This window comes from Artemia franciscana, chromosome 11 (assembly GCF_032884065.1).
Source record: "Artemia franciscana chromosome 11, ASM3288406v1, whole genome shotgun sequence".
Lineage (NCBI taxonomy): Eukaryota > Metazoa > Arthropoda > Branchiopoda > Anostraca > Artemiidae > Artemia > Artemia franciscana.
In genome coordinates, this window is record NC_088873.1 from 14,480,681 (window position 1) to 14,506,948 (window position 26,268).

General features: G+C 35.6%; 1 protein-coding gene across 3 annotated transcripts in view; it reads left to right on the forward strand.

Annotated features, from left to right (window-relative positions):
* Positions 1–26,268, forward strand: part of LOC136032860 (uncharacterized) — a 116,622-nt gene that overhangs the window by 82,763 nt on the left and 7,591 nt on the right. For all 3 annotated transcript variants that reach the window (XM_065713272.1, XM_065713273.1, XM_065713274.1), the window contains exons 4-8: positions 2,771–2,878; positions 7,086–7,172; positions 8,040–8,154; positions 18,168–18,310; positions 24,838–24,977. In XM_065713272.1, the coding sequence (XP_065569344.1) occupies positions 2,771–2,878; positions 7,086–7,172; positions 8,040–8,154; positions 18,168–18,310; positions 24,838–24,977 (593 nt within the window). The remainder of the gene's footprint in view (positions 1–2,770; positions 2,879–7,085; positions 7,173–8,039; positions 8,155–18,167; positions 18,311–24,837; positions 24,978–26,268) is intronic.

Here is a 26,268-nt window from a genome sequence, read left to right on the forward strand (position 1 = left end):
GTTGTAGACAAAGTTTTAAGAGAAGAGCAGTGCAGTTTTAAAAAAGGCAGAGGATGTGCCGACCAAGTTTTAACCCTTAGGTCAATAATTGAGAAGTGCCTTAGTGGTCAAACAACTTTGGCCCTCAGTGTTATAGATTATGAGCACGCTTTCGATTCCGTTGATAGAAGAGCTTTAGCAAAGGTCCTATCCTTATATGGTATACCAGACAAATACATTAAAGTAATTTGTGCTATGTACGAGAATAACACTGCTGCGGTTAAGGTAGGAAATGAGGTTAGCAGCTGTTTTTGTATTAAATCAGGAGTTAAGCAGGGTTGTGTTTTATCCCCCTTTATATGGATCATTTTGATGGACTTTGTCCTAAGGAACACAGGAAAGGCAAACGGAGACCTCGTAATCAAATGGGGAGGAAAAACTATTCTAGACTTAAATTATGAGATGATTTAAGCATATTAGATGAAAGTTTGAGCAAAATGAATTAGTTTTAAAGGTTTTGGAGTTCGTGGTGCAAGAATAGGTTTGAAAATTATTGTTAAGAACACTAAGTCACGAAGGCTAGGAATAAGTGAAGATAAAAGGTACGTTGTGTAATGAAAAGATTGATCAAGTGGGCAGCTACACTTTCCTTGGCAGTATTATTAGCAAAGACGGTGGGATTCGGCTGACTGACCGTATTTGAGACAGTAGGTCTTACAAAAGAAAAAGTTCCGTCCTGCTTTCTAGGGCTATAATGAAAGAAAGGTTGAGATGGCTGGGCCGCGTTCTGCGGAAGAAGGATGACAGATTGCCGAAGATCGTCCTTTTTGGCCAACCGTCTTGGGCTAAACAGAAAGCAGGTCGTCCTCTTTGGGGGTTGGAGGATGTCATAAATAAATATTTAAAGGAAATGGGAACTTTCTGGGAGGCTAAAAAGGGAGACCTTGAATAGATTGGGTTGGAGAAGGACCGTGCGTAGCTTTGTTGGCATCAGGTGGTTTGGTGCTTCGGTGAGTCATTAGTAGTAGTAGTGGTAGACGAGGTTGTATACGAAATATCTGGTAACATTTAGAATATACTTTTCTTTTACTTTACATCACTTGTTTGTTCTTTTGGACATAATAATGATGCAAAAGGGTTTTGAATCATAAGATTATTAAAAGCAAAGGGAGAAATGTATATATGACATTTTCACGTATATTTCACGTACATTTCTAACGTTCATTTTACAAAGCTGAAAAGGCTCGGGGTCCGGTTTAACCATCAATAGCCTAGGATAAAATTTTATGCAATACCGCTTAAGACAAGTCGCATCATACCTATTTCCCTGTTATACAGGACAAAATAGGCGTGTAACAAGGGCTGTGGATCCACTTCTTAAGCCTACAAGCTGAAAATCATTGTAAGCTCCTCGTTCTAACAAGGTGCTACCTGTCTACCTTTCTACTCTAACGTCAAAAGTGGGGAATGTCTAAGTTTAGCTTGAACTAAGTATAACTTGTAGCTTGGTCTTTTTAACACCGCTAAGGATTTAGTGCACAACGTTCTTTGTCAGTCAGGTAGTGAAGTCCGTCATCTAACATGCTTATGTGATCTTCAAATGTACGTCTGCAAATGTGGTAAGCATGGATACTTTGTTATATGCCTTCACTGATCCTGCTGGGGTTTGTGCATTTATATATATCCCTGTTGCAACTTTTGCGTCTCTTTAAGTATTATCTATTTATAACCCAATTACAACAAAATGTAAATGGTGTAGTAAATACTTGAGAAAAAAAAAATAAAAAAATGTGACGCAAAAAGAAGAATCAACAAAACCATTAAATAGAACATTCGTCAGCAATAACAATAATTAGCAATATAATTAATGAGAGTGATGAAAATTTTGTTTTAGTTTTATGTTTTATAGCTTACAAGAAGTAAAAGAAAAACATATAGTGGAATACAGAAAAAAGAAAGCAAGAACAGAATGAAAGAAGGAAAGAATACAATTAACGGTCAAGGACTTCAAAATCAAATTGAAACAGAAATATAAAACAAAAGAGAAAACTTACCATTTTAAAAATAGAAGAATGCAAAACACAGGCTTTTCCAAGCTAAGTCCAATGGCAGGTTTTTGTACCATATTGGCCACAATTTCACTAAATTTCAAAGGAGCCTCTCTGACTTGAAACACAGTTACAACTATATCCTTCCTCAGGCATCCCACTAGGTAAATCAGGTCCATGTCTTGTCGGAATTCAGAGACTGTTGAAATGTCCTGTGAGATTTCTTACCTATTTCCTATGTAATTCACCTTTTGTTTGAGATTGTTTTTTTAAATTATTGTACCCCCTTCCAATAGATGCCAGACCTTTCAGTCTTAACCTCTATATTCACGTCCAATTTTAACATTATCTGAATTACCAGTATTTTCAGTACCTTTAGAAGCGTGAATAATAAATAATTTAAATAATTTTCAAAACTGAAATCTATACGGCTTTTATAATTTTTTTTTTATATAAAAAATAAAAGACATGGGAAAATGTCACTTATTTTCCTTAATTCCAGAGTTCTTAGGAAAACTTATTAGAGGAAACTACAGGACACGGATATAATTTTATTAAATTGTTCAATTAAGCCAGAGAAAATGCCTAAAATGTATGGTGGAACTTTCTGAGACCAAAACTTGGTTTATTAGATTTAGTTTTGGTAGGAAAAGTTGCTTTCAATTCAAAGACAAGACAAATTCGTATTTGTTTCGTTTTTCTTGATTTCTTTGGCAGATTCTAAAATTCTTCCCCTTTTTTAGTGAGGTGATAAAAAATGCGACTCTTACATACTTCAGTAAGACACTTCCTATATTAAAAGAGGATTCTTCGCTTCCAAAGGTTGCTAAAGGGAAAAGTAAAAGAAGAAGGTAAGTCTAAAGATTTAGATTGATTTTCTAAGCTTTTTAGGAAAAGTTAAAACATTTCGGTAAGTTGATTGCTTTTTCTTGTGTTTCCTTTTACTGGCAAAATTAAGCTAATTAAAAAAAAAGCTAAGATCTCATATGGCAGCTGTGCCGAGGTCGGAAAGCCAAGAGCTCGTATGGCATGAGCTCTAGCAAAATTCAAAGAATCAATAGATTGATTTAAAAGCAAAATCAGAGGCTTAATGCCGGTCGGGATTTGAAACAAGAGCTCTGAGACAAGAGGTCCTTCAAAATATCCAAATTCACTAAGATCCGATCACCCATTCGTAATTAAAAAATACCTCATTTTTTCTAATTTTTCTCTTCCTTCAGCCCCCCAGATGATCGAATCGGGGAAATCGCCTACCAGTTTTCATCGTCCTGGCACGTTCAGAAGTATCAAACTCGCCAAAGCACTGCCCACCTTCAACTCCCCCCAAGAGACAAAATCCAGTTCGGTTACGTCAATCACATATCTACGAAATCTGCTTATTCTTTCCACAAAGTTTCATCCTGATCTCTCTACTCCAAGTGTTTTCCAAGATTTCCTGTTTCCCCGTCTAACCTCCCACCCCCTAATCACCAGATACGGTCAAAATTTAAAATAAGAGCTCCGAGACACGATGTCCTTCTAAATATCGAATTTCATTATGATCCAATCACTCATTTGTAAGTTAAAAAATACCTCATTTTTTTCAATTTTTATTTTCCCTCCCACCAGTTGGTCGAAACGGGGAAACGACTGTTACTAAGTCAATTTGTGTAGGTCCGTGACACACCTACCCATTTTTATCGTCCTAGCATGTCCACCAAAGCACTGGAAATCCCCCCCCCAAATCTCCCAAAGAGAGCAGATCCGTTCCAAGTATGTCAATTCCGTATCTAGAACTTGTGCTTATTCTTCCCAACAAGTTTCATCCCGGTCTCTCCACTCTAAACGTTTTCCAAGATTTCCGGTTTTCAAGATTCCTGTTTCCCCCTCCAACCCCTTGTGTCCCCGGATCCTATTCGAATTGAAAATGTAGCATCTGAAACGTAAGATATTTCTATATATCAAGTTTCATTAAAATCAGATCACCCATTCGTAAGATAAACATATCTCAATTTTCAGGTTTTCCAAGATTTCCGGTTTCCCCCTTCAACTCTCCCAAATGTCTCCGGATCTGTTCGGAATTTAAAATAAGAGCTCTGAAGTACTTGCTCCTTTTAAATATCAAATTTCATCAAGATCTGATCACACGGTCGTAAGTTACAAATACCTCAGTTTTTTCTAATTTTTCCGAATCACCCCCCCCCCAGCTCCACTGCAGACAGTGGATCCGGTCCGATTAAGTCAGTCACGCATCTTGAACTTGTGCTTATTCTTCCCACTAAGTTTCATCCTGATCTCTCCACTCTCAGCGTTTTCCAAGATTTCCGGTCCCCCCAACTCCCCCAAAGACACTGGATCCAGTTGGGATTTAAAATAAGAGATTTGAGTTACGAGGTCCTTCTAAATATAACAACTTCATTAAAATCCGATCACTCCTTCGTAAGTTAAAAATACCTAATTTGTTCTTATTTTTCCGAATTAACTCCCCTCCCAACTCTTCTAAAGAGAGCGAATCCTTTCCAGTTATGTCAATCACGTATCTAGGACTTATGCTTATTTTTGCCACCAAGTTTCATCGTTATCCCTGCACTCAAAGCGTTTTCCAAGGTTTTAGGTCTCTCCATCCAAATCCCCTAAAATCACCGGTTCCGGTTGGGATTTCAAATATGAGCTTTTAGACACGATATCATTCTAAAATTGAAATTTCATTAAGATCCTATTACCCGTTCGTAAGTTAAAAACACCCCATTTTTTTTAATATTTCCGATTTAACTGTCCCCCCACTCCCCCCAAGATGGTCAAATTGGGGAAGCTACTATTCCTAATTTAATCTAGTCTAGTCCCTGATACGCCTGCCAAATTTCATCGTCCTAGCTTATCTGGCAGTGCCTAAACTAGCAAAACCGGGACCGACGGGACAGACCGACAGAATTTGCGATCGCTATGTGTCACTTGGTAAATACCAAGTGCAATAAAAATAATGCCAGATGGGTATAGCCCTGTTTCTTTTTATTCATCTTAATCAAAATATTTGGGAAGAGCTAATTAGCAAAATCAAGCTGTTTCCTGGGCGAGGGGACAAATATGCCATGCACTTGAAGTCCTACAAGAAATAAGAAACATGAAGTCACCCATTGTTATTCGCTTCAGGAGAGAAGGAAGGTGGGACTTTTTCCAAAAGTTTATCGTGAGGGAAAAGCCCTCACAGTAAAAGGCTCACAGAGAACATTTTGGGTCTCTTTATAGCAGGAAGCTATAAATACTTAAAATTGGTTTCCTCCATGGAAACCAATTTTCCTCTGTTTTTCATCCATGATTTGTTAGGGAGTCCAATCAGAATATTTATGAATTGGTATTTGCAAATTTTCAATGTGCACTATGGTATAATGTACTGTATGTGTGCTTGTGAGGAGTGGATTTACAATAGTATATTATTTGGGAGTAATAACACACTAAAAACAAGAATAACAAGTCCATTTCCGTTTTTTAAGATTATAATTACTTCCACTAATTTTCTAATGGCGAGGGACAGCGATAAAATGTAGTTATTTCATTGGTGTTTTTTACCATGTGATTCTTAGTAAATACAAATTTAAACCTTTTGACAGGCATGGCCTTAAAATCAACCCCTGGATCCACCCCTGACTGCTGCCACTGACTCTTCATTGCAGTACTGATTTGAATAAGACCAACTGAGCTGTAAACACTACTTCTTCACCGGAATCTGTTAAAAACTTCACTCTTTACTCCCTCCTTTGAAGTTTCACTTTCTCTTTTGTCTTTTCTGATGGCCTTGTGCTAAGGATTACCTGACTTTTACCGCTTTTACTTAGTGGATGACCAAGAAAAGGCCGTTTTTTAATTCATAACCCTTCATCCATTGAAAGTTTCCAAACATCTGAATTTTCTGTTCATTATAGAACTTGGAAGTGGTTGAAACTGCATCTTTTGCAGTTTGTCAGGTGGTTACCTCAGTTTAAGCTAAAACTGCCTTTAAACAACTCTCCAGGAAGATATGTAATATATTCTCCTTAACCTTATGAAGCTCCCAAGTTTCAGAGCCACATTTGACCACTACCAGTGTCGTGGCGAGTGCGCAAGAAATAGTTTCACCAGGATTCCGGATTAAACTAAAGAAAGCAGAATTTATTACTAAAAGAAAATAAAGAAATTTACATTGTGTCAGTTTTTTTGAAGACTTTGTCAATCTATCCCTTTTCTGTATTAAAATAATCGTATATTTAAGAATGAGTAATTTCCTTGCGGTTGGTAGTTTCGAGAATCACTTTCCTTTTCATTCCCCTAATTCCGATACGACAAAACCAAAATATTCTTATGATTAGTTTCTTAGGTTTGAAATATAGCAAAAGATAAGGTAATGTGTATTTAAAGGCAAAATATATCCAAAATGCGTGAAATATATGAAAGTAGATATTGCTTTGCCAAAGATACTCGAAAATTTCAAAATTAAATTAGACAAAACTTTAAGTAGATACACATTTCAATGAAAGAGTAAACTTTTAAATCAAATGATGGTGCCAAATGATGAAAGGGGAAGTGATTTCGGTACCCATCTTTGGATCTAATCTTTGGATTTTGAGAAATAGTAATTTTGGGACAGTTCCGTTGAAAAAAAAATGTATGCTCATTGAAAAAAAAAGGGAAAAAGTAAAAAATATGACTCTCCCTAGATTTTGAAAAAATAAATTTGCTTTCCCCCCCCCCCCCCAGAAAAAATCGTGAATTGACTCCACTGAAATAAACTCGTTAAACATTCCTTCTTATTTAAACAATACTATCGGGGTAAAAACCAATCAAACAAATGAACTGAACCGATGTAATATCTATAATAACTATAACAGAAATTTCAACATTCCGAAGTAAGTGGTCTCCAGCCCTAAAAATTTATCGTATGACCAAACATAAACTTATTTGCAATCGGATTGTGTAACTTCAATGTTTTCAAAAAAAAATTGGACTTTCTTGTTAATTTTGAATTTATAGAAATCATTTTTCCCACAGATTTGGCTCCAAATTTTTTGATTAAAAGATTAAAATATAATTTTATATGCCTTTCAGTCGAAATAAGAAGTTTGAAGTTGACAATGAGCAAGCAAGAAAATCAGAAACTAAGGCAAGAGGTTTTTGTCAAAACAGCTATGGACTGTAAGTAGTCGATTATTTTACTAGTTTGAGGAGTTTTTTTTACATTTTAATACATAAGTTTTCACAAAACTTCTTGACATCTTATTGGCCATAAGACAAAACAGGTTTGAAACTTTCAAATGTGTGCATTAATAAAAAGAATTATGGTCCATTAAAGGATTAGCACAACTTAAATTTACCCTGTGCTTTAAAAAAAGATTTTCAATATTTTTTTTTAATATTTGCTAAACATCTTCTTTCAAATTTTTATGATTTACTTTTATTAACAGGTAACTGGACTTTGGAAACTAAACTAGTCTTTCTTGGCCACGCAAATCTCAGTTTTATATTTTTAAATAAACTAAAGAGACGAAATATATGACTGGGGAGATATCTGAGTTCTAAGATGAAAAACACAAAAATAAGTTAAATTTTGTAGACTTTCCTTGAAGGGGCGAAGTGAGGGATCACTCACTCTTGACCACCTGTACATCTTAGGGCAATTCCTGCTCCCCGTCATGTCACGCCTCTTTGTACGATTCATCGGATAAAGGAGTCTTTTCAAAGCACCGAAAAAAAAAACTTGCGTAACGAACACGGGGTTGGGGAGGAGGCAGCCTCCCTCATATTCGATGTAATATCTTTTCAATTAAAGTTTCAATGTTGCTCCTTAGTCTACTTTCAGAAGAAAAGAACTTGTTTTATTTTTTCGTTTAATCTATATTTAAGAGTAAAGAAAGGGAAAAAATAGGTATATAAAAATCTTTAATTGGTTTTTGATTAAATAGACTTAGCGATGGAATGCGTGAAATATTATTTATTGAATTATTGCACTTTGTCCTTAATATGATTTAAAAAATGTTAATATTTCCTTTCAATTATCCATAGGTTTTGCTTGTTTTTCCAATTCTGGCAAGCCACTAAAAGAAGATCTAGCAGCTTGAAATCCTTTGACTTCATGGAAAACGATGAAAAAATGACAGCCGAAAGCAGGATGGATAAGGTTGGGCAGTTATTAATCTTACAAATAAGCTTTAAAACCAGAATGGTGTGACAGGATAGATGAAAATGGAAAAATTATGCTGATAAAAATAAAATTTAAACGAGGGAAATTTTAAGCCAAAGAAATGGCAATAATAAAAAGAAATACAGATATTTTGGTAAGGAGCTCCGCAATGTTACCTTCAATAATGACAGTAACAAAAATAATGATCATCATTTTTATTATCTTATTACGGAAAGTTTGTCTTTAATTATTGTTGTCCGCATTGAAAACGGCTTGGTAGAATTATTTGCTCGGTTATATTCCATTTCTTTCGTTTTTTCCCTTTAAGTAGAAATATTTCTTGAATGGATTTTACTTTCTTTCTCTTTGATTTTTCGTTCTTAGTGTATTATTTTTTATTTGTTTCGTTATCAAAAGATGTGTACAAGATGTTGCAGCAAAGATGTTAGAAATATGATGTTAGAAAAAGATGTTAGAAAAGATGTTCGTCACTTAATAGTTTTACGGTTAATCTACAGCCAAAGCCTAGATACTGTAACTACCTTTCAAGAGGTTTTAGTATTGGTAAATTCCACAATGAGACTCTGAGAGGAACTTTTCAGGAACAGTCGAGCATTAAGTTAGAAAGTCTAAAAATTGACAAAATAGAAGAAGGGTAGAACAATCTTTGGAAAATCGTTTGTTAAGTAACAAATCGTTTCTTAGGGAAGAAAATTAGAAACGTGGCTAGGAATACTAACAATATGCTTTAAGTACATCATTGAAAAGGAGGAGCTTGCACAAGAATTATTTCATGGATTGATCATCTGGAAACATGAGAAATGTTAGGAGAGTGTTCAAATAATTAAATATGAATTAAGAAGGTGCTAAGTGTAGGACTTGAATAAAATTTCTGAAGATCAGGAAAAATTAGCAAGACGGCATAACAGCAAAATATTGTATTAGCATGTTAAAATTTAAGAGCGGATCGTTAATCTAGCATTGTTCCAATTAAAGCTAGGAATGGGACCACAATTAGTTATAAGGAAAGATTTCCAGAGAGATGGGAAGAACAGTTTGAAAATGTGCTAAATCGTGATAAGAATTATAGGAAACAATATATAAAGAATAGAAATAGGTTTTGACACTTCGGAAGCGAAGGATGCTTTGTTTGAAGAGTTAGAATTGGAGACACTACTAATAACACAGGAAAACCAGACCTACGTTGCCTGAGCAACGTGAAGTGTTGCGGCAACCTTTGTCCGGCTTCTTCGAATAAAGTTTTGCGAGAGCAACACTTTGGTTTTGTTTCTTTGCTATCGGTTAAACGCTGAAGTTGTCAGCCTATCGAAGCTTTTAAAACGTTATGTTCAAAGAAAAACGAGATCAGTAATCACATGATCAAAGGCCATTCCTTAGCGTTGAAAAAACAACAATAACAAAAGAATACCGAAAGAAGGGACTAAATTGACTTTGCAGCCAGTTGAACTTTATCCTTTTCAATCGTAGACATCGTGATGGACGAAGACTTGGAACAATGTCTTATATCATCTAGTTGGTATTATAAAGCTATCCGTAACTTTTCATAATCAAAATACCATAGATGACACTCAGTTAATTATTACAAAACTGCCTCGTTGTTTGACGTTATCGTTTGTACCCGTTGCGTAAACACTTAATTCTAGGCTACTGTGAGTTTAGGTAGGCTACACCAACTAGCAAAAGTTGCAAAACCCCTCTTCACTAAAGATGATTGTAGCCTAACAGACAGTTATTACTTACAAGTCTCCTACATGTCTTACCACTGGAACCAACTCGGTCTTATTATCAAATACATTGGAAACAAATAATAGGTACACCAAATAGCAAAATTTACAAAGCCCTCACTGCCGAAGATGATTATGAGCTAACAACTGACCTTTCCTTACAAGTCCCCTACATGTCTCACAATTGGCATCGGCTTATTTTTGGTTTCACTGTGTACCCTACTACTGAAGCTGTCAACCCCTTGAAACTTTCAAACTAGTATATCTCATGAAGGAATTTTTGTATCAAAAAATGGATGAAATATACTTTGATCAGCTCATCAAGAGCTATCGATTGCCGTCGAAAAAAATTCTATCTGTCTTAGTTGAAAGTTGATTTTTTTTTGCCGTAGGCCAAATTTCTAACGTCACCACTTAGAAAGGAGCGAAGGATAAGCTCCAATTTTTTTTAGCAATGAGAGAATTTTTAAAGTTTAAAAGGTACATCTGATAACATTCCTCTACCTCAATCCCAAGTCCAAAAAAACAAATGATAAACCCAGCGAAAATCACGGCAGCACTTTCGGACCCGTGGGGAAATGCCGCTTTTTTGCTTCTGTAAATTTTTCTATATATCACTCAAAAGAGATATATTGGCCGTGGTGCCGGGTAACTGCCGCATATATTTAACACTTATATATTTTAGTCCATCTTTAATTTGAAAATGGTGCCTCTCTGCTTGCTTGCTAGAACGGAGCTTTCCACTCGAAAGCAGAAACATGGTTTGATGAAACGAAACCTTGGCTGCACAAATCCAGATACTCCTCTCTGACATAGGCTACATAATTCAACTTCACTTCGCAAACCATAGGCTCTGGCTCGTGGACAAGCATAAACCATCCTTTTTGGCCCTAGGCAAGAGTTCTGCGGAGCTTTCCATAATGTAATGCCATATTCATCAATCCGGCCTGAGGTCCATACATTCTGTAAAAACCGCACAGGTTAGACCCTTACCAGTTTCAAGGAATAAGCAGACATTGGCGGCATAGAAAAAAAAATGGGACAAAACCAAAGTGTTGCTCTCGCAACACAATAATAAAGTTTCCAGATACTGATAGTGTGGTAAATAATTGTGTTGCGAGAGCAATACTTTGGTTTTGTCGTGTTTTTTTTTTTTTTTTTTGTTCCTAGCACCCCGATTTCAGCTTATTCCTAGAAAGTGGTAAGGGTCTAACCTCTGCGGTTTTTACGGAAAGTGTGGACCTTAGGCCGGATTGATGAATATGACTTTACATTTTGGAAAGCTTCGTAGAACTCTTGCCTGGGGCCAAAAAGGATGGTTTATGCTTGTCCTTGAGCCAGAGCCTATAGTGTGTGAAGTGAAGAGGAGTTGTATAGCCTATGTCAGAGAGGACTATCTGAAGTTATGCAGCCAAGCTTTCGTTTCATCAAACCATGTTTCTGCTTTCGAGTGGAAAGCTCCGTTCTAGCAGGCAAGCAGGCAGGCACCAGTTTCAAATTGAAGATGGACTAAAATCTATAAGTATTAAATATATGCGACAGTTACCCTGCTCCACAGCCAATATATCTTCTTTGAGTGATAAATAGAAAAATTTAGAGAAGCAAAAAAGCGGCATTTTCCCACGGGTCCGAAAGTGCTGCCGTGATTTCGGCTGAGTTTATCATTCGGTTTTTCGCACTTGGGATTGCGGTAGAGAAATGGTATCAGATGTGCCTCTTAAACTTTAAAAGTTCTCTCATTGCTAAAAAGATTAGAGTTTATCCTTTGCTCCTTTCTAAGTAATGACGGTAGAAAGTTGGCCTACGGCAAAAAAGTCAACTTTTGAACTAAGATAGATAGATTTTTTTTTTGACGGCAGTCGATAGCTTTTGATGAGCTGATCAAAGTATATGTCATCCATTTTTTTGTACAAAAATTCCTTCATGAGATATACCAGTTTGAAAGTTTAAAGAGGTTGACAACTTCAGTAGTAAGGTACACACTGAAACCAAAAATAGGCCGATACCCGTGAGACATATAGGGGAGTTGTAAGCAACAGTCGGCTGTTAGCTCATAATCATCCTCGGCAATGAGGGGTTCGCAACTCTTACTAGTTGGTGTACCTATTTTTTGTTTCCGTTGTATTTGATGGTAAGACCAATTTGGTTCCAGTGGTAATACATGTAGGGGACTTGTAAGTAATAATCGGCTGTAAGGCTACAATCATCTTTAGCAATGAGGAGTTTGCAACTTTTGCGAGTTGGTGTACCTAGTATGTATTTTAGCATCCTTACAGATTAACAACTTCAGCGTTTAGTCGCAGCGAGGAAACAAAACCAAAGTGTTGCTCTCGCAACACTTTACTCGGCGAAGCCGAGTAAAGGTTGCCGCAACACCTCACGTTGCCCATGCAACGTAGATCTAGTTTTTTTTGCATACAATGTTAGCGCAGATAAAGGTAAATTACTAAAGACTATGAATGTCGTTTTTGAAAAGGGAAAGCTCCTAGAAATATTGCATAAGCTTTAATTGAACCCCTCTATAAAACAGCTGATAAGAGTGAATGTGAAAAATGTAGGGGCATTAGCTTAGTTTCTGCAGGAAGCAAATTACTTAGTGTGACATTCGATACTACTTTTAGACTTTGAGATACTGTACATAAAGTTTTAAGGGAAAAAGAGTGCGGTATAAGAAAAGGGAGAGGATGTGTTGAGCGAATTTTTATTCTTAGATCAATAATTGAGAACTGCCTGAGTCATCAGCCTCATTTAGTTGTGAAACTCTCCTGGACTTAGATAATGCGAACCTAGACATAGATCCAGACTTGGACTTCGGAAATATTGTCCAAATGAATGATTTTTTGAAGATTTTGAGTGCCCAGGGCAAAAGAATGTTTGAAAATTACTATTAAAAAGACCAAGTCACTTAGACTCGGAAGAAGTGAAGGTGAAGAGGTAACGTTAGGTAGTGAGAAGGTCTATCAAGTAGATAGCTTTGCTTACCTAGGCATTGGTATTAGTAAAGATGGTAACTGTAGAGAAATTTATAATATAGAACAGCCAATGCCTAAGGTTTTTTTTTCTGCAGCAAAAACAAAGTTTGGACTAACAGGAAGCTATATTTGCTAACCAAGATTAGTATATTAAAAGCTACAATGATGACAGTGATCAGTTTTGGTTCCGAAAAGTGGTTCTGAAGAGTTTGGCCACTGGCCTCCTCCTAACCGTAAATATTTCGAAGTAATCTGTGTATTTTCGGTTTGATTGAAAGCTCTTTGGGGGGGGGGAGTCAAATTTCTGTTCATAGTACTTTAAACTCAGAATTTATGTTCGGTTTAGGTATTACTTGAGCATTCATTTTGATTTCTACTCGCTCTAGGACCTTTTATGTTTCATCTATATCGGTATAGCTGTTAATGTGTATGTTGCATGTGATAAATTATTTTAATTTCTCTAATTTCGGGTTCCATTTTTTCTTTAACAGCAATTTTTGGTCGTTTTAAGTCTTAATCAACACAGAACTATTTAGTTTCATCAAGTTCAAGTTTCTTTTATTTTAAATATAATTCTTTTTATAAACAAAAATATCCCAAAGGGCTCAGTGCCCGTTATTGGGGAAAAATAATAAACCAAATATGAATAAATATTAAATACATTTACGCTTAAAATATCTTTAGATTCCACCCACCAATGCTCACCCGAGTAAAACTGGTCTCCGCACCACATACTTAAAAAAATGCATCAAAAAATCAATAAAAAAAACATACATAGAGGAACCAACACTTAAACAACTCGATTCTAAATAATTAAAATTAATCTATATAATTAATTAATTAAATGAAATCATTAAACGATATAATGAACTGATCAATACTATAATTTAATTTTTTTAATCAAAAATCATTAAACTTTTTTCTATCTAAATCATTAAACAATATAATGAACTGATAAATACTATAATTTAATTTTTTTAATCAAAAATTTCTTTAAGTATTTCTTGAAGGATCCTATGGTACAAGACCGTCGAATCCCAACAGGAATAGATTTCCAGGCATGCCCTACAGCAACTATCAGACCAAAGTCTGAGCGCATTGCTGGGGTGGATGGCACTAGTACATCATCCTGGTTCCTGGTTTCGTAAGGACTTATATTTCTAACAAGCTCAAGTAGCCCGGAAAAACTTGATGGAAGGTCTCCACGGATATATTGATATGCAATGAAAGAGAGGTGTAATGTATGAATATCTTTAATCTTCAGATGTTCAACCGAAATATGGGTGGTAGACTGCAGGACTTTTGCTGATTTCAGTTGGAAATTATGTAAAGGTGTAAGTAAATATGGAAATGTAGACATCCACACTGACGAGCAGTAACATGAATAAGGGTAAATAAGAGAGAAGTATAACAGACGAAGGATAGAGAAAGGAAAGACTCGCTTCAGCTTCCGAATAATTCCAAGGCTTCGAGAAAGCTTTAATCTTATCAACTCAATATGCCGCTTGAAAGATAGTTTTCCATCCAGAAGCACCCCAAGGAATCGAACAAACCTGTCAGCTGGGTGGGATTTGGATCCCTTAGATGTTTGAAGCTCTCTTACAGTAGGGCAGCTTTTGCCTATGCGGGTGAATATAGGAAGAAACAATTTTTTTACGTTCAAAGGTAATAAATTTGCATCAAACCAATGATTTATGTTTTCTGTCATCAATTGTAGCTTGAGGATAAGGGATAAGCAGCCCCCAGGGTGCTGTCGTCGGCGAATGCAAAGCGTTCTTCATGCTGACCAAGCGTAGTTAAGGCTCAGTATCTCCTTTTCTAGCACAATTGACAACAGAAATTAGATCGTGGGCTGCTAAATAGTTGATAGAGGTCGTTGATATATATGAGGCAAGGGGACGGTCCAAGAACTGAGCCTTTTGGAACTCCATATTCAACTGGAACATGCTCATCAGAAGCTTCAACTACAATGGATTGGCCAGTTAGGAATGAAGAAAACCAGCTTCTCACGAACACCTTAATGCAACAATTTACCAATAAGGATCTTATGTATAAGGCTGTCAAAATTTTCTTCACATCAAGCAATGTTGCCGCAGGGATAAAGCCAAAGTCTGAAGACTGTCGTAAAAAATGAAAAAATACATTACATGCTTGTACTGTTTAGCACTTCTCCCGAAAACCAAACTGATGCCGATGAAAACACTTTTTCGAGTCCAGGAAACTCAGCAGACGCTTTAGCATAGCCTTTTCAAATATTTTAGAAAACACTGACAGAAGAGATATAGGCCTATAGTTCCTGGGTCCATCCGATCACCTCCTTTAAATAGTCCTATCACTCGTGCCAGCTTGAGACGCTGAGGGAATATTCCGAGCTTGAATGACTGGTTAACCGAGTAGCACAGTGGTGTAATAACTGACGGAAGAATTTGTTTAATGAATTTGGCAGGAATTTGGTCAAACCCAGATGAAGAGTTTTTAATGATGAAAATATTATTATCAGTTCCTGCTTAGTAACTGACTCAAGAACCATCAACTTTGCACAGGAAGGACCGAAGAACTGCCTCCATCCCCTCCTTATTCCCAGAAAGATTCAAATTAGTACTAGTTTGTGGTCCTGAGATTATTCAGACATGCACAAATACGCCCTCTTGACAAACTGGAAGCGCCTAGTGTCTTTTGAATTAGTATAAAATTATCTAACATTCTCCGAAAGTTTAAAATTAATACATTTAGCTGTTCCTGCGATATTGCAGGAAAGTTCTTCTGAACGCCCTTACCAAATCTCAGGAAGGCCCCTACCAAATCTATAAAGATCCACGACAAGAAGTTGATGATATTTAAAGTTTCAAAATTTTCCAGGCTTCGGCTGCAGCTATACCAGATACCCAGAATAAAGATCAGTTTTCTTCTAATATCTTTACAGTAAAACTCAACTTAATGCTAAAACTTTATTGCAAAATTATTTGACGAGAATTTAGGGGAAAAAAGCTTGAAGCCCCTAAGAAATGGTGCCACATTGAGTGAAAAACATACAGTTGGATTCATCATAGTCTAAAACCCTCGACTTGAAGTTTTAAGCATACCATTTTGAAACACATGGTAACACATTTAACTTGGGTAGGACTAAAGTGTTCCATTTAAGGCTTTGTTTTTGTCGTTTTTTACATGTGTAAAGTTAAAAACAAAACCGACTAGTTAAACAGTTTTATATTAATAAATTACTAGTTATAATACCTTAATTGGATAAATTGTTTTCTTTAATTCATTTAAAAAAAAACATACATTACCTATCAGATGGGAACGCTTCGTTATTCTTATTGTACTTTTACACTACACCTATAATCTTTAACACTAAAATAAGTTAAAACTTTACCTTAGGGCTCATTCACAATGAGATTTTACTAGTACCAAGATTTAGTTAGTGGCGATTCGAAATAATTTAAATTCTTCATAGAATTTTTGCTTGATATCAGCTAATCAGAAAAAATGAATTATAGGACTACTGCTACTACTACTATTACTACTACCACTACTACTACTACTACTACTACTACTACTACTACTACTACTACTACTACTACTACTACTACTACTATTACTACTACAACAACTACTACTACTACTACTACTACTACTACTCCAACTACTGCTAGCAACTCACTACAATACCAAGCAGCCTGAGGCATACACAGCTACGCACGCTCCTCCTCCACCCCAATCTATTCAAAGCCTCTCCTTTACACCTTCCCAGGAAGTTCCCGTTTCTTTTAAATCTTCCTTTAAGACATCCTTCCGCCACAGACGAGGACGACCTGCTTTGGCCCTAGATGGTTGGCCAGAAAAGACAATATTTGGCAATATGTCATCTTTCCTCAGCAGAACATGCCTTAGCCATCTCAACCTTTCTTTCATTATAGCCCAGAAAGTGGGATTTAACCACCTTTTTCGTAGACCCTACTGTTTGAAATATGGTTAGTCAGTCGGGTGCCCAGAACAATCCGGAGGCAATCTCCCTGGAAAAGATCTAGTAAATCTTCATCAGTTTTTTGGAGCACCCATGCTTCAGAGCCATATTTGGCCGACTATTACCTTTTTAAATGTTTATAGAAAATGTCTAGAAAACAAGGATTAATTATACAGTTTAACAAAAAATATTTTGATCATGAAATTTAGAATAAAAATTATAGAAAACAATTTACTAACCTCATTCCTGGATATACTTAGCAAATTATGTTTATTTAACGAGAAACAAAAGAAACTCTTTAATGCTGGTTTTCCAACATGTGACTTATGCTCTATTCTGAAATCAGTAATTTGTCATTTCCGCCATATTTCGTTGCTTCTTGTGTTATGAAATTAATCAATTTGACAGCCAAGTCACTGAAACAACGGTAAAATATTAAGATGTAAGCGACACTCTCCCCTTTAAAGCATCACAGATAGTGCCTATTGTTTACTTTACATATTTAGCTAGGATTTTGTAGCCAGGATTTACAGTATATGCTTATTCGATTGGTACGGTAAAACGAAACAAAATAGCTATAGAACAGCTGATATTAGTTAAATGTATCAACTGAAAGCAGAATCACACATTTCACATTATATAGTAAAATAAATCTTAGATGCTAGTAAGTTCTTGTGCTAATGGTGCTAGTAAGCGTTAGTGCTTGTAGTGCTAATAAGTGCTAGTGCTAGTAGTGCTAGTAAGTGCTACTTTCAGTAGTTCTATTAAGCGCAAGTATTAGTAGTGCTAGTAAGTGCTAGTGCTAGTAAGTACTAGTGCACTTGCTCTTCCAAACTGTTTACGGAAATGAGCAGTTAATCAAGAATGACAATATCAACAGTATCAAAACTGTATAAACGAGAGTCCTGATACAGTATACCATTATATGTCAAAAACCGATTTAGTCTGAGAACAAGATATAAAATATTTAAACCTCCAACACAATCTTGAGATTTTTGCAGTAATACCGAATCTACTTTTAGGAACCTATTACTAGTGTTTTTTTTTAGTCAAAAAGTTTTATATGTCGTAATTAGGATTTAAAAAAAGCTTCTTTTCGTCAACTGGACAATGGACTAACCGAAAACCAACACTAAAGCTTCAAAGGGGTGTGTTTCCTTAGTTTTCTGTTTTAGCTAACATAATAAGTTTTTTATTTGTTCTTTTCAAGATCGAATCAAATTAGCTACTCTACTATGCACAAAAGCTTCAATGCTTATTAAAGAATCCAAGGAGCCTTCCCAGAAAAATCCTCACGAAAGAATTCTTAATTTTTTCTGTTTTTTAAAGGAAGAGCCTATGACGCCCTGTCCGTCATCTTCGCAGTATGTAACTCCTGTTTTTGCCAAAAACTATCAAGGTGTTTGGAGATATGTTGTTCAAATACCGTATGAAGGGTACTTTACTCAGACAACAGAAGTGATCAAGTGTATGTAAGTAGCACTTTTTAAGATTGTTTGAAATGCAATATACTAGTAGTGGTCCAGCCTATTTTAAACTAAGAAACTCATGGGACTCAACCTATTTTAGGCAGGATAATCTAATTTAGGAAGACGGTGTGTAGAATCCTTGAACAATCAAGAAGAAAACATTTGTTATTGTTAAGATGTTTCTGACAATTGGAAGTGGCCGCATTTCTCGGACTGAGTCTCGGCTACACTACTTATGTTCATCCTTAGTACGAAACTATTGTTCTTTTTTTAATTATTCTTTCAAAAAAGAAGTTTTCAAGGAAAAATAAAGATTTGAAATTTGAGAATAAAAAGCAATTCTAACAACTTTCAATGAGTAACTTAGACGCAAAAACGAATAGAAAATACAGTTTATAATGAAGTAAAAAATAAAACCAACACACATTACCAAAAACAGGAGTAAGACTAATCCCCTCAGACTTCTAAGGGCCAAAGAGTAATTGCAAGCAGTTACCGTTGCAAGCAGTAACAAGCAGTCACAGTCCCCAGCAGTCGCAGTCGCAAATAGTCAAAGTCTATAATAGTCTAAGTTGCAGCCACAAGTGTTCGCAGCACTACTCCGACAACATGCGTCGTATCGAGTTGAATATTTGGAACAACTTGCCTGAATCTTAAAAAAAAAGTCAGCAAAATTGTGCGATTTCCACATACATTAAACACTTTGTTTTGGGTTTTATAATTCTTTGAGTTTTAAATTAAATTGAAATTAAATTAAAATTGAAATAGTTTTGGTCTCAGATTCCTGATAAAAAGATTTTTCTTTCTGTTGGATGGAAGCAAGGGTTTTGGTTATGTTGGTGAATGGAACGAATTGTTGGTAAACTAGGTCGCTGTGACCAGGAGCCGGGAAAGTGCTGGGTTTTTTCTCTTTCTTTCTTTTCTTCTGCTCTCTTTTTTATTTGTTTCCTTAATATATGATATTATATATATATATATATATATATATATATATATATATATATATATATATATATATATATATATATATATATATATATATATATATATATATGAGAACTACACTTTATAAAATAATTTTTCTTTCTTAGTAAGTAATGTTAGCTTTTAAATTTATTATGTTGCAAGACACAAATTACGATAAATAACTATTTGAATAAGGGTAATTTCTTTTATTCAGCAGAGAAGGCAAATATCGCAATAAGAAATTATTCCAATTTTTTATAAATACAGTAGGTTCACCTTTTTAGCTTGTAAAATGCTAGCTTTTATCACACAGTCTTGGCTGAACTTTTCGTTAAGAAGTAATGATGCCAAGGCTATTTAAAAAAAAAGAACTGATTTTTAACCGAAAACTTTTATTGTAAGTGTTTATTATTTATTATTTTCTTTGCTGAAGACGCCCTTTAGATATAGGGCCGAAATATTAAAATAGGTTTTGTTGGTTCACTGTCTTGGGAAAAAAAGTCCTCATTATTCTCTCTTCTGTAGTTGTAAAACTTAGAATGAACAGAAACTGTCCCGTCTATGAGAGGGCTGCCCTCCTCTACCCTCTTTTTTACGCTAAAGTCTCAAAGTTCTTTTAAAATACTTTCACTCAAATTCAACAGCCCTTGTGCTCGAACAGTCTTTCTCAAAGAATTGTGACAGAAAGTCAAGCTTTAGTCTAAAGAGCAAGGGTTAAGGAAGGGGCAGTCCCCCTCATCTACGGGATAATGTCTGATCATATTAAATTTTGGTGTTGCCGCTTACTTTCAGATGCAAGACTTTTTGTTTTATTGAATTTCCGACCGCTTCCCAATTATACCAGGAAATCCTATTACCTCCCCTCACTCTATAATATTTCCCCTGGAAATTTCCCTACCGAAAATTTACTTCCAATGAAAAATTCTTTCCGTAAACGACCCCCCTGGAGATTTTCTCCCTCCCAAATAAAAACTCTACAACTTCCTGATAACAAACACTATATATAAACAATGGACAAATTGCTAGTTTATAGCTCTTTCCCCTGAGACAATAGAGGTTATATCATCCCCAACAGCATAGTTATTGGCCCTTTCAACAACAATGCAACAATGTTCTACTTCAAGCTTTTAATTGGATGTTTTTGAGAAAAGAGAGTGGGGAAAGGGGGCTGTTATTTCCCCAATCTTTTTGATCATTTAAGATAGCCACTAGAACTCTTTATTTCTATTAAACAAAAAAAAACAAGTTTTTTTAAATGAAAGTAAGGAGCGACATTAAAACTTAAAACGAACAGAAACTACTCCGTATATGAAAGGGGCTTTTCCTCCTCAACGCCCCGCTCTTTACGCTAAAGTTTGACTCTTTGTCTTAGCTCGACTTTTTGAACAGTAAAAAACTTTAGCGTAAAGAGTGGGGCGTTGAGGAGGAAAAGCCCCTTTCATATACGGAGTAATTTCTGTTCGTTTTAATTTTTAATGCTGCTCCTCATTTTCAGCATAGAAAACTTTTCATATTTATTTTTTCATTGTTTTATTTTAAATAATGCTGGAAAATCCTGTGCCCCCCTCCATTGAAAGTCTCTTCCCCCATGAGAAGTTCCTCTACGGAAAAATCCTCCCATGTAACCCCTCCCCTCAACTCTCCCCCCCCCCAATCAAAAAAAAACTGAAAACGTCTGTACACTTCCCAGTAACCATTACTATTTGTAAACACAGGACAAAGTTTTTAACTTGCAGCCCCCCCCCCCCCACCACGGGGACTGCGGGGGAGTAAGTCGTCCCCAAAGACATATTTATTAGACTTTTCGACAATGGTGAATAAAATGGCTATCTCAGAATTTTGATCAGGTGACTTTTGGAAAAAAATGATCGTGGGAGGGGGCCTAGGTGCCCTCCAATTTTTTCGGTCACTTAAAAAGGGCACTAGAACTTTTAATTTCCGTTAGAATGAGCCCGTTTGCGACAATCTAGGACCTCTGAGTCGATACGATCACCACTGGGAAAAAAAAAACAAAAACAAATAAACACGCATCCGTGATTTTTCTTCTGGCAAAAAAAAATTCCACATTTTTGTAGATAGGGGCTTGAAACTTCTACAATAGGGTTTTCTGATATGCTGTATCTGATGGTATGATTTTCGTTAAGATCATGTGACTTTTAAAGGATGTTTTTCCTATTTTCTAAAATGAGGCAAATTTTCTCAGGCTCGTAACTTTTGATGGCTAAGACTAATCTTGATGAAACTTATATATTTAAAATCAGCATTAAAATGCGCTTCTTTTCATGTAACTATTGGTATCAAAATTACATTGTTTAGAGTTTCGGTTGCTATTGAGCCGGGTCGCTCCTTACTACAGTTCGACAGTACAGTTTGATTTGAGCGAGCCCTCTCCCAATCTTCTATGATCCTTGCTTTGATGCAGTCACCCCGAAAAAAAACAAAAACAAATAAACATGTATCTGAGATCTTTCTTCTGACAAAAATACTAAATCCAATGCTTTTGTCGATTTGAGCTGGAAACCACTGCAATAAGTTACTCTAATATGCTGAACTTGATGGTGTGATCAAACAGTTCGTGGTAACGAACTGTAGTAAGGAGCGACCCGGCTCAATAGCAACCAAAACTCAAAAAAATGGGGTTTTGATATCAATAGCTACATCAAAAGAATCGTATTTTAATGCTGATTTTCAATATCTGATTAATCGATCTGATTAATCGAACCATGCTAGTTCTTTTAGCTATGCTAGTTTTAGGCTAGTGGCGTCAATTCAAAAAAATTTAACGATGATGGTAAAATGTAGGCTATTTTTTAGCACCTATGGGGGGGGGTACATTTTGATTTTTAAATCTGTCAATAAAATACCAGAAAGGGCATTTTAATGCAAATACTCTAAAAAGATATTTTTCAAATCCTATGGGTGAGCAGATCACCCTGCCCCCTCTCCCTAGTCATCACCACTGGAGCTAGATGACAAGTGCTGCATAGTGGAGATATATTTCAAGGCTCAATTCATAACTCTTGGTTAAATCAACAAACTTTTTAGCAAATTTTTATTTGAAAAAAAATAGGAAGAAGCATTGAGCGGCCATAAGACTTTCAGGCTCTTGGCTATCTTGCTGTTATAAATTTCTCGCACGTAACAAATGAGTTATTGGAAACAACTAGAAACACAAAATAAACACAAATTAAGAGGATACGGTGTAATAGAGGTAAGGACCTTTTGTGGCGTTCTTGACAGGCTAACCTAGGCTCGAATCCTGGTAATGACAATTTTTTTAATAGGTACACAGCATGTAGCACATCACTAGCGGTGAAAGGAAACAGACGAAGAATGGGAAAAATTAGCACTTCTGTGCTCTCATGCAGAAACGTGGTTTTAATTGTTGTTCAGGGGGTAGGGGGCTGAAATCATGCAAAAAACAACAAAGAGAGATAAAACTCCACAAAAAAACCTTCAAACGAGACTGTGGCCAGTAGAGAGAAAAGACTAAAATAACGCGGATATTTTGCCTGTGTTTAAACTAGGCATCCTCAGCGCAAGATAAAAAGAAGAAACACTAAACTAAAAACGAATAAAACTACCATCAATAATAATAATTACAATTGTCGCTACTGATCAACGTAGAGAAAAGAAGCTATTAGAGTTGCTTTAATGAGAACATCAAAGCAACTGAGGAAAGATTATGAAAATTGACACTAACTTAACTATTCTGTTCCGATATAATCTTCTTGTTAGTTAATATTGAAGCAACTCTTTTTGGTCTAGTATTTAATCTTGTCCCCTGGTGATTTTGTAAATTTTAATTTCCTCATTGACTATTGGTTCATTTTTTAAGAGACAATCATAAATTGGGTCAATATTTAAATTGAAAGATTAGCGAAAATAGGTTTTTAATTTCTATAGCCTCCCTCACCCACTGAGAAAAGCACCTACCATTAGAAATAGCTGTAGCCTCATCAAATTGTATAAAATATTCAGGATGAAAGAATCTATGTTCAGCCAGAGTCGAAACAAAAATTTCAGGAGGCTTTCTTAATTGTAGGGTTTTTTCTATTGAGCTGCGATGCTCAATAAATTGTTGGTGAGTTCTACCAATATAAAACTTTCCACAAGAACAAGGAATTTTATGAACCCCACTAACTAAATTTCCCCGGGTTAAATCCTTCCCAGAATTAAGAAAACTACCTAATGATCTAACTGATTGTAAACAAGTATCAATGTTATGTTTACGCAAAATTCTTTTAAGTATCTACCCCAACATAGGTACATAAGGCAAAGAAATGAAACTTTTCGGCATATTTAATTCTGTCCACTGTGAAACCCCATTAGCCCTATTGTTGTGTTGAATACGTCTATTTTTTATTATTTTATCAATGAATTTATTCGGGTAATTATTACAAAATAAAATATCCCTCAAATACAACAATTCAGAATCTAAAAACTCCTGGGAACAAATTCTGAAAGCTCTACTCACCAGTGCAATCATAACCCCTCGTTTCACTGAAATATGGTGGCAGGAAAGAAAGTTCAAATACCAATCACTGTGTGTAGGCTTTCTATGTACTGAGAAAAGTAAATGGAATTCACTTTAAATCAATAGGATATCAAGAAAAGGTAGTTTGTCATGTTCTTCAAACTCCACTATAAATTTTACATTTTATCTAAACTATTTAAATGTTTATGGAAAGGTCTAGGGACTCTAAACCGTGTTTCCAAATGCAAACCATATAATCCATTAATCTGCCCCAGAAGCAAGGGGAGAGCCTAAAACTGTGTATAGCGGATGTTACAATAGAGTCAATGAAGAGATTTGCCAACAAAGGAGAGAGAGATGCCCCCATAGCCAAACGAAACACTTGTTTGTAAAATTCACTTCTAAAATCAAAATAAAGAGAATATTCATTTGCAAGGATAACCAACCTCATAATGACTTCAATCTCCGAACTAGCCATAGTCACATCTTGCATCAAATCAAAGTGCTTTTGTACTTTCGCACTTTTACTACATACTTCGCACTTTTACACATTACAATTTGAATACATGGAAACGACATCAAAACTACAGAGAATTGAATTCTCCTCCAATGTGAAATTTTTCAACTTATTAGTAAGATCAGTGGAATTTTTCAAATATGTTTTTTGTGTTCCTAAGAGTGGACGCAATGCCACCGGCAACTACTTTCCTAATTTTGCCACTGGTGAAATACAGTTGATACAATGGGACGAAGGGGGGCTCCCGTCTTATGAATTTTGGGTAGACCATAGATCTTGGGTGCGGAACAACCTCTTAGATAAGATTTAATATAAAATTGTGGGGTAATGTGTAAATTATTTTTCAGTGACTCCAATTTCTTTCTTATGGACTTCACATATTTATCTGTAGGATTGAAATCCAATTTTTTATAAGTAGTAGTATCAGAAAAATTGTATTCATTTTATGATCATAATCATCAGCGTCCATAATTACAATAGTGTTGCCTTTGTTGGCCCTAGTGATAAGGACCTTTCTTTACTAGCAGTTAAAAAAAAAGCTGTAAATAAATAAATATATTTTCTTTTTAGAAGTCAGCGTTGTCACTATCTAGACGGAACCTGTCTTGCTTCACCAAGGTGGGTATCTCTTTTGGTAGCGGAGCTATATTATCCTCTTTCCAGCTTCAACAGTGTTGCGGATGTTGTCGCTGACACTAAGAAAGACAGAGGTAAGTTATATGTAATCTCAATTTAAGAGCCGAGTCTAATCCCGCTCCAAAAGAGGCAATTCAGAAGGCATTGTATGACATTTTGCGTCGAGTAAATTCCCAGCATCCTATTTTCGAGATTTTAAAGAGTTTAGTTTTTTCCTAATAGAAAAACTTTTTCTTTTATTACTTATAAAAGTAGGCAAGAAACTCTTTTGATGAAAAAGCTTGAATGACAGTAACTGATCCCTATTATCAGTAGAGACACTCTAAAGTAATAATTCTGTTATTTGCTTTCTTATCTAATTTATGTCTTAGGTAATATTGAAGACCACACTGCGTTTCCATAACGATAAACAGCAGTTAAAATAGGTATAAATCTTCTTAATAGACAGTGAAAAAACAATCAAGAATTTTACTGGATATTTCGATCACAAGTACAGTGACCGTCATCAGCAAGCTATATCAGAGTGTCTCTGCTATTGACAATCACTGCACATGTGACTGAAATATCGAGTATACTTTTTTGATTTTTTTTTTCACTGTCTAATAAAAGAAATTATCCCTATTCAAACAGTTATTTATCGTAATTTGTGTCTTGCAACATAATAAATTTAAAATCTAACATTACTTACTATGAAAGGAAAATCAAACAGTTCGTGGTAACGAACTGTAGTAAGGAGCGACCCGGCTCAATAGTAACCAAAACTCTAAAAAATTGAATTTTGATATCAATAGCTACATCAAAAGAATTGCATTTTAATGCTGATTTTAAATATATAAGTTTCATCAAGTTTAGTCTTACCCATCAAAAGTTACGAGCCTGAGAAAATTTGCCTTATTTAGGAAAATAGGGGGAAACACCCCCTAAAAGTCGTAGGATCTTAACGAAAATGACACCATCAGATTCAGCGTATCAGAGAAGCCTACTGTAGAAGTTTCAAGCTCCTATCTACAAAAATGTGGAATTTTGTATTTTTTGCCAGAAGACAAATCACGGGTGCGTGTTTATTTGTTTTTTTTTTTTTTTTTTTTTTTTTTTTTTCTTTTCCCCAGGGGTCATCGTATCGACCAAGTGGTCCTAGAATGTCGCAAGAGGGCTCATTCTAACGGAAATGAAAAGTTCTAGTGCCCTTTTTAAGTGACCGAAAAAATTGGAGGCCATCTAGGCCCCCTCCCACGCTCATTTTTTCCCCAAAGTCAACGGATCAAAATTTTGAGATAGCCATTTTGTTCAGCATAGTCGAAAACCATAAAACTATGTCTTTGGGGATGACTTACTCCCCCACAATCCCTGGGGGAGGGGCTGCAA